General features: G+C 40.8%; 1 protein-coding gene across 2 annotated transcripts; it reads right to left on the bottom strand.

The window, feature by feature from the left end:
* Positions 1 to 1,580: 1,580 nt before the first annotated feature.
* tbc1d17 (TBC1 domain family, member 17) lies at positions 1,581 to 19,215 on the bottom strand. Of its 2 annotated transcripts, XM_061845276.1 has the most exons (18): positions 19,046 to 19,215; positions 18,696 to 18,867; positions 17,715 to 17,810; positions 17,560 to 17,637; positions 17,389 to 17,500; positions 15,587 to 15,770; positions 15,388 to 15,499; positions 11,973 to 12,143; positions 11,320 to 11,445; positions 11,134 to 11,237; positions 10,908 to 11,002; positions 10,492 to 10,608; positions 10,311 to 10,411; positions 8,525 to 8,624; positions 8,353 to 8,450; positions 7,474 to 7,590; positions 7,284 to 7,370; positions 4,022 to 4,534 (listed from the first exon to the last, which is right to left on the bottom strand). In XM_061845276.1, exons 2-18 carry the CDS (start codon positions 18,735 to 18,737, stop codon positions 4,394 to 4,396), a joined length of 1,881 nt encoding a protein of 626 aa, XP_061701260.1. In that variant the 5' UTR covers positions 18,738 to 18,867; positions 19,046 to 19,215; the 3' UTR covers positions 4,022 to 4,393. The 2 variants fall into 2 exon arrangements, with proteins under 2 accessions (XP_061701261.1, XP_061701260.1); XM_061845277.1 differs by lacking the exons at positions 4,022 to 4,534; positions 19,046 to 19,215 and adding an exon at positions 1,581 to 3,640 and having other exon boundaries at positions 18,696 to 18,994.
* Between the last annotated feature and the right edge of the window lie 92 nt (positions 19,216 to 19,307).

The raw sequence follows: 19,307 nt of genomic DNA, 5'->3' as shown, positions 1-19,307 counted from the left end.
CCTTGTCAGCAGCTTTAAGCCTCATTTCGTCCCAATGACGCTGACGGGATTACACGCTCAATTCATTTTGTCTTTCAGACTTTGTTCACAACTTACTTTTTGTCACATACAAGTTAAGTCCTCTTCTATCAGACATCATAATCCACCAAGTAGGACGCTTTAATACACTTGTACACAAAAAGTATGTGATTTTTGTTTGCAGATGATTAAAATGTGGTAAAGTGACGTAATATGCCCCTCATTGAAAAAAAGAAAATCACATTTTAATCATGCGCAACAGATGTAATGTTCAAATTAAGTAAATTCAAGATTTGTCAGTGTACTCAATTAGTGGGTGAAAATGTACATTGAAATATTGTGTAAATATTGTGTACTTGTTTGACTTTTATACATTATACTGTCCATATGTTTTTAGAGGCAGAGAAATAAGTGAAGGGATAACTTGGAAATGTTGGGCTATTTGTGCTTTATATCATAAAACTTGAAATAGCATAATCATAAATAACATAAAGAATATATTTTTTAAAAAATTGGACCCATCCATTTTTTCACCACATGTCAGGATGTTGTTGTATATGGATTTTTGCATCTCCAGCCATGAAAATCTTCTTGAGGTATTTGTGTTGAAGAACCAGGAAGTGATGTTTTTTGGTTTTTTTTTACAATAGCGGGGTCGACCCTGCTAAAAAATTTCGATAGAAATTTTATGGAAATCTATAGAATTCTATTGAATTTGTACAGAACAACTTGTTCTATAGAACTTTGGCTGTGATTTTCTATAGAAATTCTACAGAATAGAATTTGAAGAAATTATAGAAACTCTATATGATTTGGGTCCTAAAGTTCTATAGTTCTTTAGAAATTCTTTTGAAATGTTCTGTAGAATTTGTTTTTAGCAGGAGAGTGTTTATATTGGTTTCTACCTATTGAACCGGTGAAAAATTACTCGTTTTTTTTTCATCGTGTAACCCAAAATGCCAACTCATTGTATGCTGGATTTTGCTCGAACACTCGGGAGGAGGGATTCACGCTTCACATTTTTCCAAAATACCCGGTTCCTCGTGAAAAATGGACGAGAACTTTGTGGGTTCTAAATAACAGGTAAGTGTGTAATAGAGCTATTAAAAAAAATAATAGTCGTGGGGGACTAATTTGTCTCACAGTTTATAGGAGTAACTGTCACGACCAGAACACGGGGTTGCACCCAAATCCACGAATCGGGAGACGTAGAGGCAGTTAGGGAAACGTTTTTATTCAGTCCAGTGTCGGGGATCAGGGGTCGGTACACGGAAGATCAGGAACTGGAATCACAAGAGTGAGGGAATGAGGCATGAGGCAACGATCTGTCAAAGGGCAGACCGTACGAGGAGTCCTATTTGTATCTGTCCTAATTACGGGTAACCAGGTGCAGGTGTGCACCTCACTGATTGCTCTGTGTCGGGGACTCACATTGGAAAAATGTACGGGTGCGGTCAGTAATGCAAGTAGATATAAAGTTGCGGTTGTGATTGGGGATGGAATCTCAAGACCTTAAAATAACTTACTGAGTTGTTATACCCGAGTATGTAGTTGTTACCAAATAACATAATCATAATTTATTGACACTGCACAGACTGAGACAGACATTTTTAAAGAGGTCAATAAACATTCAGTGTAATTTACAGCAGTACCTATTGTCAATCCATTGATGACAGCTAGCAGGAGACGATCTATAGCTTCCTAAAGCATGTACAGGGCAAATGTTTTTAACTTCAATATAACGCAGTACCACGGGGGGAAAATGACCGTTCACATTTAGATATAAGGACAGACTAGTCTAACATTAGAATTTAGATCAAATCAAAGTAAATTACAATCTCATACTTATTATAGTTAGATACTGAAACATTACCTGTGTCATATCCCAGAAATGTTTTCAGTGTAACTGAATTTCCTTTGACATGGCTCATGATGTTGATGACTTTCAAAGTAAATGCGCTCGCAGTACATGAAGGAGCTCGGAAACTGTGCTTTTGGTATAACTTCCGAACATGCTTAGTACGGTTAGCTTGCATTTCCTGTTTCCGGGTGAATACTGATTGTTTAGGATCAGGCTTCTTTTGTTACCAACGTTTATGAAATAAACACGTAAATTAATGACGAGAAAATGACGCAGAGGTGGATCGGGCGGGGAGGTGGTTTTGGGCCATGTGTGTGGAGGAGAAAGAAACACCCCCAAAGACACACACGCACCGGCCACCGGTGTCTGTGCACCAGTTACTTCACCCGGCATGGGTCCTTCTGAGTACGCTACATACACAAGTCATTTTGAATATTTGATCAGGTTCCTCGTCCTTCTCTTCCCTCTGTCAGGGAGTCTGTTGTCAGTTAGAAGTGATCCAAAGGTAATATGGCTCAAAACGATAAGGTAATATGGCCCTGGTCACTTACCTTGCTTCTGAGATGTTCTCTACTTCAAAAAAGACCTTCAGTCTCAGAAGAGACGTCAGAAAGATCTGAAAATCTCTCTTGTTCATCTGCCGTAGCAAGTGGCTCAGCATGTTTCTATGGTGACTCTCCCAGTGTGACAGCTGTAAATGACGTAGCATGGAATCTGGCTACCACTGGGATGTCGAGTTAGACCTCCGCAACTTTGCGCATGAATGGCACGCTCTCCGCTCATTTTTTTTTCGTATAGACTTTGAAGTGAATAATATTATATGTAGTTTTCATAATATCTATTTTAAAATGTATATAGGGAGGTTGGTTGGATTTTAAGGTCACATTAAATCCATAAAAATATGTTACTTTCAAAACAATATGTTAATCAATACTTGATTGGGTATTAGTTTGCTTTAATCACTGCCTGAATGCAACATGGCATTGAGGCAATCAGCCTGTGGCATTGCCTGACAGTTAAGCAAGGTCAGATTTCCTTGATGCTTGCTGTCAGTTCTTTGTTTTTGGATCTGGTGTCCTTCATTTTCCTCTTGATAATACTTCATACCCCATAATACCCAAAGAGGTTTAGATCCAGTGAATTGGCTGACCAATCAAGCACTGTGTTGGCAAGGACGTCAAAGCACGTTTTGGTACTTCTAGCTGTATGGGCACAGGCCAGGTCCTGAAATCTCAAGCTGTATAGAGCTCTTCAGCAGAAGGAATCATGTAGTACTCTCAAACATTGTGGTAGACTTTTGCAGTGACCTTAGATTTACGAAAGGAGAGTTTACCAACACCTGCACTCGACTTTGCACCCTGAATCATGACTGACTGTGGAGATTTCACACTGGAACTCAATCAGCTTGGGTTCTGTTCCTCACCTGTTTTGCTCCAAACCACTGGACCTGATTCCCGAATGAAACACTTTTACTTTCATCAGAAAAGAGGATTTTGGACCAATGGCAAACAGTTCAGCCCTTCTTTTCAAAGGCCAGTTGTAGCCCATCTCCTGGATTGCATCTGGCGGCTTTTGAGATCGCGAGAGGCTGGATGCTTGAGAAGTAGATCTTGGGGTAAAAAATTCTGGGCACCCCTGCTCCAAGTCATCCATCCATTTTCCCAACCGCCGATCCTCACAGGGGTCACGGGCGTACTGGTCTCCATCCCAGCCGACTCTAGGCGAGATTCAGGGCACACCCAAAAGTGGTCGCTCGCCAATCTCAAGACACAAGAAAAACAACCATTCACATACATATTCACACTTACAGGTAATTTAGCTCTCAATTAACCTACCATGCTTGTTTTAGGAATGTGGGAGGAAAAGAGTGTACCCAAAGAAAACACAGACTGGCACTGGGATAACATGCAAACTCTACACAGGTGAGGACAAATCTGAAACCAAGTCCTCAGAACTGAGGCAGGTGTGCTAACCAGTCATGCACTGTGCCACCCTCATAAAAAAAAGATAACACATAAAATGTAAAGTCTGATTTGGACAAACAATTACTAGTCTTGTCAGAGTCCAGCCCTGATAACATTTTTATGAGTAATATTGTAATTTCCATAGCTGACTCTTGCAGATGCATTAAAAAAAGCAACGTAGTATGTCATGATCCTTTAATTCAGTACTGATGAGCAGATGGAAACTGTATAAAGATTAAAAGGTAACCATGTTTGCATTGGGCTGCCAGGGAAGGCAGACAGACTGCACAAAAAACACCCTTCATTTTATTCCCTTCTTCGTTTATGGGTTGGCTGCAGCAAGGGTAAAAAAAAGTCTAAAATGTAAAAAGAGAGCAGCATCAACCAAGAGGAGAAACAAGAGGAGGCGGCGCAAGATGAACAGCACAGTGATGGCGTTCATGTTGTCCCCTGCTGTGGACGTCTTGGATTTATTTCGAGCCTGCTCTCAGGCTTACACTTAATAAATGGTATCACTCATAAATATCTTCATGTCAGTTGGTTGGTTTAATTAGGAGGTGGCATCACGTGATCGGCCGGGTGGAAGCTGTGTATCACCGGCCTCAATGTGTGGGCTCTCATCATCGTCATCGTCTGAGGAACTGGATGGCACGTAAACACCCAGAACCTCCTGGACCTTCAAGGGCAAATCCTGGGGAGGGGTGGGTATTGGGGGTACCAAATGACAGTAAGAATTAAATACAATTAAAACAAATTGAAGAGGTCATCTTGTTGTTCCTTCTCCTGTGGCCATCTTGGCTCCCCAGGGGAAACGTTAAGACAAAATAGACAGATCAACTGTTCATTGAGACGTTCCAACTCCATCTATAGTCAAAAAATACTAGTTGTCCTTCAAAGAAGACAGAGAATACAGCGTTGCCTCATTTAACGCGGGGTTTACATTCTAAAAAATACACACATTAAGTGAAATCAATGTAGTAGTTTTTTTTTTTCATCTTTTGTTTTTTCGGTCATTACATATATTTTTACAGGATATGTTTTTACTTTTACAGGATGTTTTTTTTTATTTACAGTAAAAGTTTTTTGTTCACAGGTTTGTATTTCATTTACAGTATGTTTTTTTCCCCCCATTTCTTATATATGTTTTAAGGCTGTTAAACCCCTAACCATACACTTCATAAAACTTTTCTCAGACAGTCATTAACATTTTCTCACATTTCTATTGTTTAAGCACTCTCAAAGTTCTAACCTTCATACAAAACCGCAACACATTTTGCGGGTGTACCGAAACGCCCCTGCTGGAGAACACGATGCGGGGTTTCCCCTCAGTGAATCAGGATAAAGAACACAATGCACGTACGCTGTAAAAGAAAGCCTGCTAAACTGTAAAAAAAATTACACACACACAAAATCTGTGTAATAGCGAGGCTGCATAAAGTGAACCGCGTTGTAGCAAGGGAACACTGTATATTAATACCAGTATACTTCACTTTCGAGGACAGCAACTGGCCTGAACCTGAAAAGGGAAACTCTCCACGGGAATCGAGTTCCATTATCTTTGCAATGCAAAACATTGATAACAAAAATAAAAAGGGAAGCGGTTTCAATGATAAATCGAATAAAAAAATAAATAAAATATGTGAATGAGCCAAAAAAAAAAAAAAAAAAAAAAGTAAATGGGGGTTCAGAAACTTGACTATGCAGGTGTCATCTGTACAATTGCAATGTCTGCCTACGCATGTTGCTTACATTGGTATTCAAATATAAATTGTTAAATGGTTTATAATGCCCGGCCCCGCCGGTGTGGAGTTTGCATGTTCTCCCACTGCCCATGTTGGTTTTCTCCGGGCACTCCGGTTTCTTCCCACATCCCAAAAACATGCAACATTAATTGGACACTCTAAATTGCCCCTAGGTGTGATTGTGAGTGTGGCTGTTTGTCTCCATGTGCCCTGCGATTGGCTGGCAACCAGTTCAGGGTGTACCCTGCCTCCTGCCCGTTGACAGCTGGGATAGGCTCCAGCACTCCCGCGACCCTTGTGAGGATAAGTGGCTAAGAAAATGGATGGAAGAAATGGATGGTTTATACTCTATCTATTGCAATATCGATGCTGGTCCATCTATTACATTTTTCATTATGGCCTGGCATTAAGCTAGCAGACTATTATAAGGCAAAGTTATACATTTTGGTTAAAGGTTAATAGTCTGATTTTTTTTGGCGGTTTTGCTCTATTTTTATAGTCAAAGGAATGTGCAAGTACTACATACTGTTCAGACCTTTTCGCAAATTGTAGAATATAATGAAAAAGTTTCTTTATTTCCATGATTCCATTCAAAAGTGAAAGCTTGATAGGGTATAGATTCGGGACCCTCAATTTAAACAACTTCAAGAATTTAGTTATATTTACATAATTTGGTCTTCCAGTACGTAAACCCCACAAAATCTGGAATAGAAAAATAATTATAATACTGTGAAGAAATCATTATTTACTTTCTAGTTTTTGCATAAAGCAAAGCAAAACAAAAGCAACACGTAATAGGTAAATGCTGCTTCACCATGTTTGCTTTGGACTCTGTGCTCTATTATTAGACCTGACTCAGTCGATCTCAGAGCCCTACTGGGTTTGTATCACATTAGCATTTCTTTCATGTATCCAGGACCTAAAACATTTAGTGATTTATAGAGCAGTAGCAGAACTGTAAAATCTATTCTAAAACTGACTGGAAACCAGTGTAAAAACTTTAGAATTGGAGTGATATGCTCTGACTTCTTTGTTCAGGTCAGAACCCGACGTGCAGCATTCTGAATGAGCAGCTGTGAGTAGCCCAGTCATAAGACCATTACAATAGTCAAGTCTACATGAGATAAAAGCATGGTTGAGCCTTCACTTTAGATATGTTCTTCAGATGGTAAAATGGAGTTTTAGTAATTGATTTGAAATCTATCAGAACACCAAGGTTTTGGACTTGGTACTCTTTGTTAAAATTACAAAGACACTGTCTATAGAGGTCATAGTCAATTTGGAGTTTAGTTTTTCTCCACTTGCGTTCTGCTTTCCTACACTTTGATTTAGAGCTCTTGACCATTGTTGTACTCCTGCATGATGTTTTAGGTTGCCACAAAATGGCATTGGTTGGTAAAAGAAAAAGACATTAGGGTCACATTAAATACATCAAAATATGGTACTTTCAAAACAATATGTTAATCAACACTTGGTCTAGAAATTGTTTGTTTTAATCACTGCGTGATCAGCCACAAACATTGCCTGACAGTTATGGAAGATCAGATTTACTTGATGCTTGCTGTCAATTCTTTGTTTTTGGGTCTGGTGTTCCTTATTTTACTAAGACTACAAATTATATTATTTCAAACTTGAGCAACATTCCATTCGCAAACTTTGTACTCTGACTCTTTGTGAAAATGGGATTTTTTTTCTCACCTTGCACTGGAGCAATTGTAGGTAGATGGCTTCGGCTCCTCGCAGAGTGCTTTGTAGGTCCAACTTCATGGTCAGTTCATTAATGTGCTGTGTTATGAAGAAACGGATGAGAATGATGACAATTATTCTTCATCTCATACACACACACACACACACACACACACACGTGTGCACTGACATACGCACACACCTTGAGAATAGTGTTAAAGTCGTGGTCTGAACCAATCAGCTCCCCTCTCTGTGACTGGAGGATGGCACAAGCAATGAGAAGGTGGAAGTTGGAGCAGGGAAGACGAGTCCACAGAACCTAGGGATAAAAAAAAAACAAAAACAACCTAGCAACTTCTGAAAAATTCAGCACCCAAAACCTGTTTGACTAAGCAACGCTACTTTACACATACAGTACACAGTACTAACATGAATAACCCACAAAAAGTCACAACTAGGCATGCCTAAAAAGACACGGGAAGTCTGCCATTTAAACTTGGAGCCAAAGCACCATCCCTACGTAAATAAATAAAACATCCATCTCCTGAAGGTTTCACTGAGCATCTTGAACTGGGTGTTTTAGGGTAAAAAAAATCCCTGACCCCAGATCAAAAAGTGTATTAAAAAATACCCTCAAACCCAGTCTGACTTAGCAACATGAAATTTGCTAAGTGTATCTGTTATGAGTAGAACCACAGAAAAAAAGTCTCCAAGTAGCCATGTCTGGAAAGACAGGAAGTCTTCTGTTTTGGTTCCAAGCAGCCATTTCAGGTTCATTTATAGGCATCCTTCCCCCATAAAATTTGATTTTTTTAAAGTCACCTCATTAGACACGTTAATTTAACAACATGAAATTTGGTAGCTATGTCTATCAGAAGTAGACCCACAAAATAGTCTCAAGAAAGAAAGGAAGTTTGGTATTTTGCTTTGAAGTAGTTTTTTGTGAATTTTGGCCATTTTTAAAGTTCTTCTCTTTCTGTACATGTTGCCCATTGACTGGCAAATTGGTTGAAATGCAGTAAGAGGCCACAAAATTTGGCACATCCACACACCTACTGCAATGTCTTAAATGGGCGCTCACCTCCCACAATATGAGAATGTCTTCAAAGGAGAACTCCCTCTTGAACCAGATGAGCAACCAGCGGAAACAGAAGCAAAGTGACCCACTGTCTTGGGAGTCTGACATGGGGGGAACAAAAAGAAATAATGTATTTTTTTTTTTAAAGCCCTACTTCTGATTCAGATGCACATACCCAGGAAGTCGCAGAGCTCTGGATCCAGAGCCTTCAACAAGGCACTGAGCTGAAGGAGCTGCTGCTTCATGGCCTCCTGGGACTCCTCAAAGTTGTGGTGCTGAGGAGAACACAACATGGCTCACAATTAACTCGCAATGTTCAGAAGTAGCGAAATAATTAATGACCCCTCACTGTGTGTAACTTCATAAAAAATAATGGCGTGACCAGTTCAAATCGCTACAATCCGAACATAATGAATACATTCATAAAAAACAGGTGATGGATTCCACTACTTTCACTACTCTTCTTAAAAAAAGTTATGAGGCCAAATTATGCCATTATAAGAATCACAAAAATGTTTACCCTTTAACCTCTCAGAATTTCAGCCCATAAGAGCGAATGGTAGATATTTTTAACTGAAACTTGTCAGCCAGTTGGAAAAAATAGTGTCCTGAGTAGCTGATGGAATGAGACAGTTGAGAAGATATATCGATAAAGTTCTACTGTTTTACTCTCATTTGGAGCCATTTTAAAAACCAGATTTAGAGCCTATGTAACACAAATTATTACTTTTTTCAAAACACACACGCACACAAACACACACACACACGCACACGCACACACAGAATTCCAGAACCCATCGTCCACTATTTAGAATTGTTGATGTCGTGATGTCCAGTCAGGAGGAACTGTCTATTCAAACCAGAAGAATAAGATGGAGGATGTAGAGGAAGAGAAATGAAACATATTGGGTAGGGAGAAGGACATGACGAGGAGAGCAAAAAAGACGATAAGTGGAAAAAAATATATAGGTGAAAGAAAAAGGGGGAAAAAAAAGTACAAAAAAACACTCTGAAACGTGGCTTAATCTGATTGACCATAGTGGACTGCTGTTATTATGAACACTACTGTATGAGTTTAAAAGTCTTTGCTTTGACTTCGGTGCGTTTATAAGCCTTTCAAAAAAATTAAGAGCTCAAAACCAGCAAAAACATGCCTAGTGTGTATTTAAATAGGGTATTTTTATTTCCCCAATTTCACTTATTGCAGAGGTGGACTGCCTCCACCACTTGGAGAGGGATTACTACTGCATACAGATAATCAGTTTGTGAATGGATAAGCTATGATAATAGGACTATTTTCCCAACATATGAGGAGCTGATGAAAAAAAAAATACCTGGTTATATACACTATTATAAAATTATGAAAACAAATAAACTTGGTCAATGACCTGAAAAGACTTGGACTTTATTGAGCTCAGGAAGTAGGAGAATTTTCACAAAATTAAACTTTTTAGTTGACAACCAACATTAACAGTGAACATTTTGTGTGGTTAATATTTGGGGAACAGGGGGAGAATATAAAGAGATAATTACAATAAATTAAGCTCTCAGATAATTGTGTAATTGTCCACAAAAAAAAAAAAAACATACACCAGCACTACATCAAAGAACATTTAGGCATGCAGTACAAAAAATTACCTTGGTTCAAGAAAGTTTGTAGTTACAAACAGTGTAATGGAACCAGTTAAGTTCATAACCCAAGGTTCCTCTTAAATGGAAGAAATAAAATAATAGAACACAAAGACGAGGACGAGGAGGAAGAGGAACGCAAGAATGGGAGAACACCAGATTATGTGATCAATGTTGCCCACACAATATCCATTACAGCTTCGGGGGGTGAACAGAAAAAGAGATGGAGAAGCAAAAGATGAAGACAATAAAGAGGAGGATGACAATGAGGAAGTGAACAGGTACATGAGGCAGAAGAATGTGGAATGTACATAAGTTGTGCATGCCCTTACCACCATCTCCATGAAGCCGGTGAGGCACCAGAATGACTCCACTTCATTCTGTGTGACAAACAGCAGAGGCGACAGGAGGTCGCTCATCCCCTGCACGTAGCCTGTGGAAAAACAATCAAACACAGAAACATTATGATGATGATTAGATTGAGCAAATATAAAAAAATAACAAAAAACTCACCCAGATCAAAGTTGTACATGCAGTACGTCATGAGCACGTCATGGAGCAGCGCCAGGCCCGGGTTGTCATTACCGGAGAAGAAGGTGTTGTGTCGGTCTGTCCTGTTCACATCTCGCTCTGGCAATAGACACAACAATAACACGTTTATGTACAATAAAAGGAAATCCACACCTAATATGGACTGGTCACCAGTCCACGGTGTAACCCCGTTTCTTGCTTAAAAGTCATCTTGGACGGATTCCAGATCATCTGGGACCCTAATGAGAATAATTTCTAAGGAAAATGACAATCGATGGACACTGGGAACCACCAATAAATGCTGTTTGGTACAAGAACATGTCTGGACTTTGGAATGTCGTGTACAAAAAAGCTTTGGCTGTCAAGCCACATGCTGCTGCTAGACCTAGTTTACCTACCAATTAGATTGCGGTAGCCCCTGAGGAGCGAGTTTCTCATTTCCTGCTCCTCGCTGACCGACTTCCATTGCACCTTCATGCGAAAGTACTCATCCCTGCACATATAGAACAGAAAGTCACTACCTTGTGACATAAACTACGGAAAAAATACTTGACCTCCACCAAGTAAAAATATATATTTTTTAAATAAATTTAAAAAAAAATCCTATCTTCATTAGGAACTGACGTTTTAAGACGTAGGATCTCCTCTCTTTCGCTGTGGGTGCTATTCCATGGGTAAAAGCCCAGCAGAAACTTCCATACTTCTTTCCTGAGTATCGGTGTGATCCCCTGCAACAATACACGTCACGATATTTAAAAAAAAAAAAAAAAAGGAGATTAATTTATCGTGATGATTATTGCGTCTGCTCACCCCTCGGAAGACCAGCTCTTTTACAAGCTCGGGATCCTTAACACGTCCCTCAGGGTCCAGGAAGACATCCCACTGGTCCAGAGGTCGACCCCTGCTGACGACCGGCTTGGGGCCGAGTTCTACACCCTGAAAGGGGAAAAACACATAAATGCAAGTTTTTTTAATTTGTTAGTTATGCTACTCTGTTTGCTGTGGTGTCATCATTTTAGTTTTGATGTGAACGTGTACAACATCGTCAGTAATGACCTGCCGACACAGGCAGTGTGTGGGGCAACGTAAGCTTCGTCTGTGTAAAGATGTGAAAATTCAATTGTTCCACAGTTGCTCGGGAATGACATCATATGGTATCTTATATACATGCTAAAACACTTGCTGACATGCCTGCTAACAGTGTACCCGGTGTCTTTAAGTGTATTTTGTTGGCCAAGTCACACAGCAACATTTAAAAAACAAAATCCGTGAACATGCGGGCCAGCAAATGGTGAACAGTGAATGGGCAAGGGCACACTGTATCTGAGACACCCGCATGTTCCCATGCCTACAGTGGACTCTTCTTTTTCTTAAATTTACAATCCCAAAATAGATTATTTTCAGACACTATTTTTTTCTCTCGTAAGCAAGTGAGTGGTTAGAAGCACAATTGCCCTCCTTACACATGTGATGAGCTCAAAGCCGGGCTCCTCGTCCAGCTGTGGGGATGAGCTCGGATTGTTGTTGTCACGCCGATGCAGAGGGGAGTCGGGTGGGCGCAAGGCATCCCTGAAGAAGTTGGTGACCTTGGAGAAGCCACCGAAGGTCGTTGCATATGGATCGTGGATGAATCTCTGTGAAAGACACCATTTTTATTGACAATAAATAATTAACAAAGATACCCTGAAAAAAATTAAAATGGATTCAAACATGTACATAGGATGTACAGCACATGAGTAAAATATGTTGAACCAACAGAAATTTCTTCAATATTTTAGCGGAAATGAGAGAGAAACTGACATTTTGTCAATTCACAATATTTTAATCATGTGCAACCAAAAACTAAGTACCTAATTTTTTTTTCTGTACACATTACCCGTAGATATATGCTGACATATTTTTGTTCATTTAGCTATGCCAACGACGAATAGTAGAACAATTAAATAGTCTTCCACTTAATAGCAGAATGTAAAATAAACTTGTGTATCCACCTGCTGTTCATAAAACAAAGTTATAGCTCCAACTAGAGAAGGCCAGTAAACAATCTAAAGCAATACATCTTGTTTTTCTTTTGTTCCTGTTTGGTCAAGCAGAATAGAGGTGCAATCTATCCTGATGGAACAGTTTTATGGTGTCACAGTGGAGTGTTCAATCTGCTGCTGTTATTATAATGGATATTTATTGAGAATCAGAGTTGACCAATTGAATTGAACAATGTTTCTAGAGAGGAGAGCGAAACGAAGACAAGAAGCGATAGCACTACATTTGTAAACAAGATGAGAAGAGCAAATAATTTGTTTGTTGCATGGGACTGTACTGGTAGACCCTGTGAGGGAAGGACATGATAAGATAAAACAAGACATAGACAGGAGAAGAAGCATGTAGGTCAAGGGTCGTGAACCGGGCCGTACAACTGAAGTGAGGTGGGAGTGTGATGGAATACACAAGCAATCTGCACATTCGTGAGTTGTTGCAAGAAATCTGTGGCCCCCACTCTCAGTCAAAAAGTCCCAGGGTTGTGTGTCTATGGACACATGGGAGTGAATTGACACGGTTTCGCATGCACAATCAAATACAGAAGTGTCCTGGAATTGCTGTCCCTGCACCGTGATGTCTGAGGACACCACCAAATCTATCGAGAGGGAGGATCGGTGGAGAAGGACATGTCACGCAGTGAAAGACCAGGGGCAGTCTGCTGGCCCGACTTATGCTCCACGTAACCGGCCAACCGGAGGAGGCCGTAAGGACACAATGCCACAGCCCTAGCCAAGCTCCATCGCACCCCTAAACCTAACCCATCTCCAGTAGAGCCAGACGCCCTTCCAACCTGAAGAGCCCACAATGCAGCACGCCCCTCCTTAATCTGACGGCGGGAAGGTGTCCCTTGTTTGTTGGAAAGGAGGCCGGATAGGGGTGGCCAACAAGGGAACGATAAGGGGGGAACACATTGAGCAGTCACGGGACATGAGAGAAACCCCATGGCCAAGCACTCATCCGGCCTAGGGGGCTAGGCCTCAAAAGCACCACCATCAAGGTATTTCAAACCCACCAGTCCCCGTTACGTTACCTGCCAGGTGTATTTCAATCACAATGCCCCCTCACCACTCAAAGAATTTTTTTCCCCCTCACTTAGGGGAAGAAAAAATAAAAGATAGAGATGTTTGGGTAAAAAAATTTTTGGGCCAAATTGCCCAGCCCTTGCTACAACTATGATGGAAAAGGCCCAGTACATTTGTGCATAAACTGAGAGGAGGTCATCATTATTTAAAGGTCAAGTGTCATGCAATGTGCGATTTTTAGTGTTATTAATGAAGAAACGCCAGCCGGTATGGACCCAGCTGTTTTTCACCACAAAACATGATTTTGACGTATATGGCTTTTTGTAACTCTCGCCATGAAAATCCTCTCAAGGGATTTGTTTTCGACAAGAAGCAGGAAGTGATGTTGGAGGCAGTAGCGTGCTCAAGTGGACTGGTTTGGATCTATTAGTTTTACCTGTGGGAAGATAGCTTGTTGTTCCTTCGTGTTAGTTAAAATGCCGGCTCGTTGCATTGCTGGATATTGCTTGAACACTCGGGAGGATGGTTTTACCCTTCAAGTTTCCTAGAGACACGGTTGGTCAAATGACAGGTAGGCATGTATACAGCTACTAAAAACAAAAAATAGTTTGGGGGGGGGGCGTAATCCATCTCTCATCACTCAGCAAAAGATCCACGGACGTATGACAGGTGCTAAATGTGTCGATGTGGGTGTCAGACGGAGCATGATGCTACCACCCCCATGCTTCACAGTAGAGATGGTGTTCTTCGGATGGAACTCATCATTCGTCTTCCTCCAAACACGGCAAGTGGAATTCTGACGAAAAAGTTCCATTTTGGTCTCATCTGCCCCAAAACTTCTCCCATGACTCCTCTGTATCATCCAAATGGTCATTGGCAAACTTAAGACCGGCCTTGCCATGTGCCGGTTTAAGCAGGGGAAACTTCCGTGCCATGCATGGTTTCAAACCATAACGTATTAGTGTATTACCAACAGTCACCTTGGTTAACGGTGGTCCCAGCTCTTTTCAGGTCATTGACCAAGTCCTGTCGGGTAGTCCTGGGCTGATTCCTCAACTTTAAAGGATCATTGAGACCCCACGAGTTGATATCTTGCATGGGGCTCCACTCCAATCGAGATTGACCATCATGTTTAGCTTCTTCCATTTTCTAATGATTGCTCCAACAGTGGACCTTTTTTTACCAAGCTACTTGGCAATTTCTTGGTAGCCCTATCCAGCTGTGTGGAGTTGTACAATTTTGTCTCTGGTGTCCTTGGGGAGCTCTTTGGTCTTGGCCATGTTAAAAGTTTGAGTCTTACTGATTGGATGGGATGGACACGTGTCTTTATCCAGCTAACGACCTCACACAGGTGCATCTGATTCAGGATAATACATGGAGTGGCGGTGGACCTTTAAAGACGGACTAACAGGTCTTTGAGAGTCAGAATTCTAGCTGATAGACAGGTGTTCAAATACTTATTTGCTGCTGTATCACACAAATAAATCATTTAAAAAAAAAATCATACATTGTGATTTCCGGATTTTTCTTTTTAGATTATCTCTCTCACAGTGGATATGCACCGACGATGAAAATTTCAGACCCCTCCATGATTTCTAAGTGAGTAATTGCATCATAGCAGGGTATTCAAATACTTATTTTCTTCACTGTATGTTAACTGTCAGAATCATAAATGACCTTACACGAATTGGGAGAAGGTTCAATTAGCCTGTGAATCCATTTCTTTTTACATTTTTGGTGCTGTGTTGCCATTGGATTTTTCCAATGTAAAATGTTTTTCTTAGCTTAGTTAAGTAGCTTAACAACAACCAAATCTTACCGACACGAGATCAGCACCTGCATCATCAAAAAGGTGCAGCTTGTCCAAGGATGGAGAAAGAGCGCCAGGGACTTGTGGGTACGCCAGAAAAAGACGCCCGTCTACCGGAGACCTGATGATGACATAACCCGCCCATCCCAAAAAACCTGACATTCTTCAATCCAATCATGTAACATTGAGTGAGAGAGCCCAGGCTTACTGGTCCAGGTTGATGTAGCGGCTGAGGGCGCGCAGAAGCTCTCGGCTGCCACCTCGGTGGAAGTGCAAGGGGGGAAGCGGGTGGCCACCCCGGCTGGTCAACACCAGGAAGTTGCGCCCCAGGGAAAAACGGGCCCTGCGCAAGGAGTAGAGCTCCGACAGGGGCAGTGAGAACGACCACTGACCTGCAAGCCAAACGGTTCAGCTAAGATACAAAGTTATGCTCCCACACTGAGTTTTTCTTGATTTAGCAGCTAAAGTAGGGGAAAATCTTGAACCACTCTCAAGCAAAAAACACGTTCATCTCTGGGACACAGAGCTTGTCTTCTTCCCGAGTGGTGTGATAGCTGAACATTCCCATGATGTTAATACTAGTGTGTACTTGTTTGAATAGATAATTGTGGCACATTCACGCATCTGGAAATTCCACCCAAGGATGACCCAGACAATATTTATATTTTTCCATGATTTCAAACAGGCAGCGTGTTTGATGTGTGGCCTTAAATACATCCCGAGGTGTGCCATCAATTAACTCACATGTTGTCAGTTAACCTATCAGGAGCTTCCAAAGCCATTACGTCATCATTTGGGCTTCCCCATGTTCTTTAAGGACACAATACTTTTTATGTACTATGTAAATGTTTGACCTAAAAAAAAAAAAAAAAATACAAAATTCTCAGAGAATTTCATTGTTGTGGCATTAAACAAAATTAAATAATTTGGTGTTCCTGACTGACCGGAAACAGGAATGATTTAGTCTGATTTGACTTCAGACATCCATTCATCCATTTTTTGAGCCGCTTATCCACATGAGGGTCGCGGGAGTGTTGGACCCAATGGAGTTGCCATCGGGCAGAAAGCAGGGTACACCCTGAACTAGTTGCCAGCCAATCGCAGAACAAATGGAGACATCCAACAGTGACACTTACAGTCACACCTAGGGGCAATTTAGAGTGTCCAAGTAATGCATCTTGTGGGGATGTGGGAGGAAACCGGAGTGCCTGAAGAAAACCCACGTAGGCACGGGGAGAACATGTCTTGCAACAGACAATGACCCAGGATGTTTGCAAGAGAGAGCTGAAAACCCTTCAAATTAATGTGGACACCTGGGAGGCCGCTGCCTCTGACACACTGGTCTGGTCTGGACCCTTGTAAAGATAAAACCCACGCAGGCGTGGGGAGAACATGCAAACTCCATATCGGTGGGGCCGGTATTTGAACCCCGGACCTCAGAACTGTGAGGCCAAAGCTCTGCAACTGCGCCACTGTGCAGCTGGACTTCAGACAATGAGACAAAAAAATGAAATATGTGCTTTTGCACAGTGTATGTAAACCTTTGGGTTCAACTGTAACTATATTTATATATATAATGTACATGTGGATGAAATAGCGAAGGTTGAGGCCGAAACATACATGAGCAGTAAAATGGGAAAGAGCGATCCTCTTTCAAAATATCCACTCTCTCACTTTTATTCTCACCCATGTACACTATCTTTAGCAAGTGGTGTCATCCTTAACTATTACTCTCCCTTTTTATAGTTTCAATAAATGTAATAAATGGCAAGGTTGCAAAATGGCTGACTGGTTAGCGCATCTGACTCACAGTTTAATATACTGTATCAAGAAGAATACTGTATGTGCTGCATAAAAAAACCCTATACAGCCTATACAGAGAACATCCAGATATTCAATCGCTGAAAGTGCTGGGTTGAGTTGTCAACTCTAATTTCTTTTGCAACGGGGATTGGAGGGCATAATGCAGTGTGTGGTGGCCCTTAACATTTAGAACATTTGAGGCAGCACCTGACTCTCTGACAGAGAAATGCTCCCGATCTTTCTTCACTGTGCTGATGACCGCCCAGTCTGGCTCATAGCCGGGGTCAAACTTGGTGTCCTCCTCGCCTCCTTCACCATCCTGATGAAGAAAATCATTAAATCATTTTTTGATTGGTAACATATTCATATCAAACCTACATTTTTGGAGTAAAGAACAGCAGGTGCGTTGTGGCCTGCATCCTCCAAGGGACTCCATTCTAAAGCTGGAACACCACCCTAAAAAAAGGGGAAAAAAAGAGAAATCACTTGTTATTCCTCATCCTGTCTTGACAGCAACAAAATTATGTACTCACCCGCTCCACAATGCGTATGAACCCCGGGATGCTAGTGTCTTGGTTGCTCCTCTTGGCGTTTGTGTGCAGGTACACACCTTCCTTCTCGAATATTAGCTGAGGAAACAAAACAATTGTTTAGAAAAATATCCACCTTTCAGATTTTAGGTATGCTTGAAAGGATCTAACACAAAAACTGAGAGCATCAATGGCACCCAATTTGGATTGATTATTAGTGGCAGTAAAATGAACACCACGTCACATCAAGAGTTACTATTTGTTTACAACAACAATAATGTATCTTTGGTCATCTTTCTGTGGCAGTGAAATGTTCTGACAGGAGGAACAAATATATGCTTTTCCACTAGATGTCAGAATTAAACTGTGTATTGTAATTATTTTTTTTTTACATTCATCATTTGGTGATGGGATTAGATATGGTTTTGCTTATGTAAAATATGACCACCAAAGATGGCAGAACATTGGTTTAAAATGTTCATAATAATTTACACTACGTAACGTAACACTGTCTTTGTGGTCTCTGCATAAACCGACCTACCGTACAATAAAAAATTTAAAACAGGTAACTTGAGGTTACATAAATAATTATAGCCAAAATCAACAATTACTTTATACTTCTATTTATTTTTTAAATCGACAAGCGAGGGTAAGTTACATCGTTTACAACGAACATGTTGTGGCGTCATAGCGTCATGTGATCACCTCGGCGCAGGTCTGACAATTACGTCACATTAGTCTCGTGACGATAGAAGTTTTATCTTTTTCAACTTCAAACTGCAAAGACAGCCACAATCCAATTCACACGGTTTAATTTTGCTACGTTTAAACACCTATTTTCCTTTCTTAACTGAAGTTACAATGGTTAGCTAGCTGACGCGTCGACAAAATGAGCTATAACAACAAACGTCCACGGTCAACGCTTGCAGTTTTTTTTAAACGTTCGAAACTTTAGAAAATGACGAGAGGAAGACGTGCCGGCACCTTGTAATCATCACTGTTCCGCTCCATTGTTGAATCGGTCATCGTGGCTTACCAGACAAGTATCTCGACGATGGTTTTCCAAAACAAATGTTACGTCACGCTTCCTGTTTCACCGAGCCTCCCCCTGGAAGACGTCATCAACGTGAGTCTACCGAGCGTTCGAAACGAATCTCTGTAACATTGAAATGTCTCAATTAATTGGCTATATACGATCATTTTGTCCTCATAAATGTGTAGTGAAACACTGGTATGATTTATGATAAAGATATCCATTTTGTCTCCTGTCTTCGACGTTATATAAAATATACATTATTGTTATGAAATTGTAAATCGCGTTTTATGATGCTCACTTTTATGTTCAGGGGAACGCAGGAAAGTAGTCAAATTTATAAATCACGATCACCCCCCCAAAAAAAAATACGTCACGTGACAGGCGAGCGAGAGTTTGATTGGTTTCGCGGACCAGGCGGCGTACACTTGCACGTGCAAAATTTCATGTTCTTATTTTATGAAGCCAATTATTTTTTTCATTATTATTTTACCTAAATAGGACGTAATTTTTGTCGTCCTTGTTGTTGGCTTTCAGGTTCGTCAAAGCAAAAGAGATCTTTT

Source organism: Syngnathoides biaculeatus, chromosome 16 (assembly GCF_019802595.1).
Source record: "Syngnathoides biaculeatus isolate LvHL_M chromosome 16, ASM1980259v1, whole genome shotgun sequence".
NCBI lineage: Eukaryota > Metazoa > Chordata > Actinopteri > Syngnathiformes > Syngnathidae > Syngnathoides > Syngnathoides biaculeatus.
This window is presented reverse-complemented; position numbering and strand designations above follow the sequence as displayed.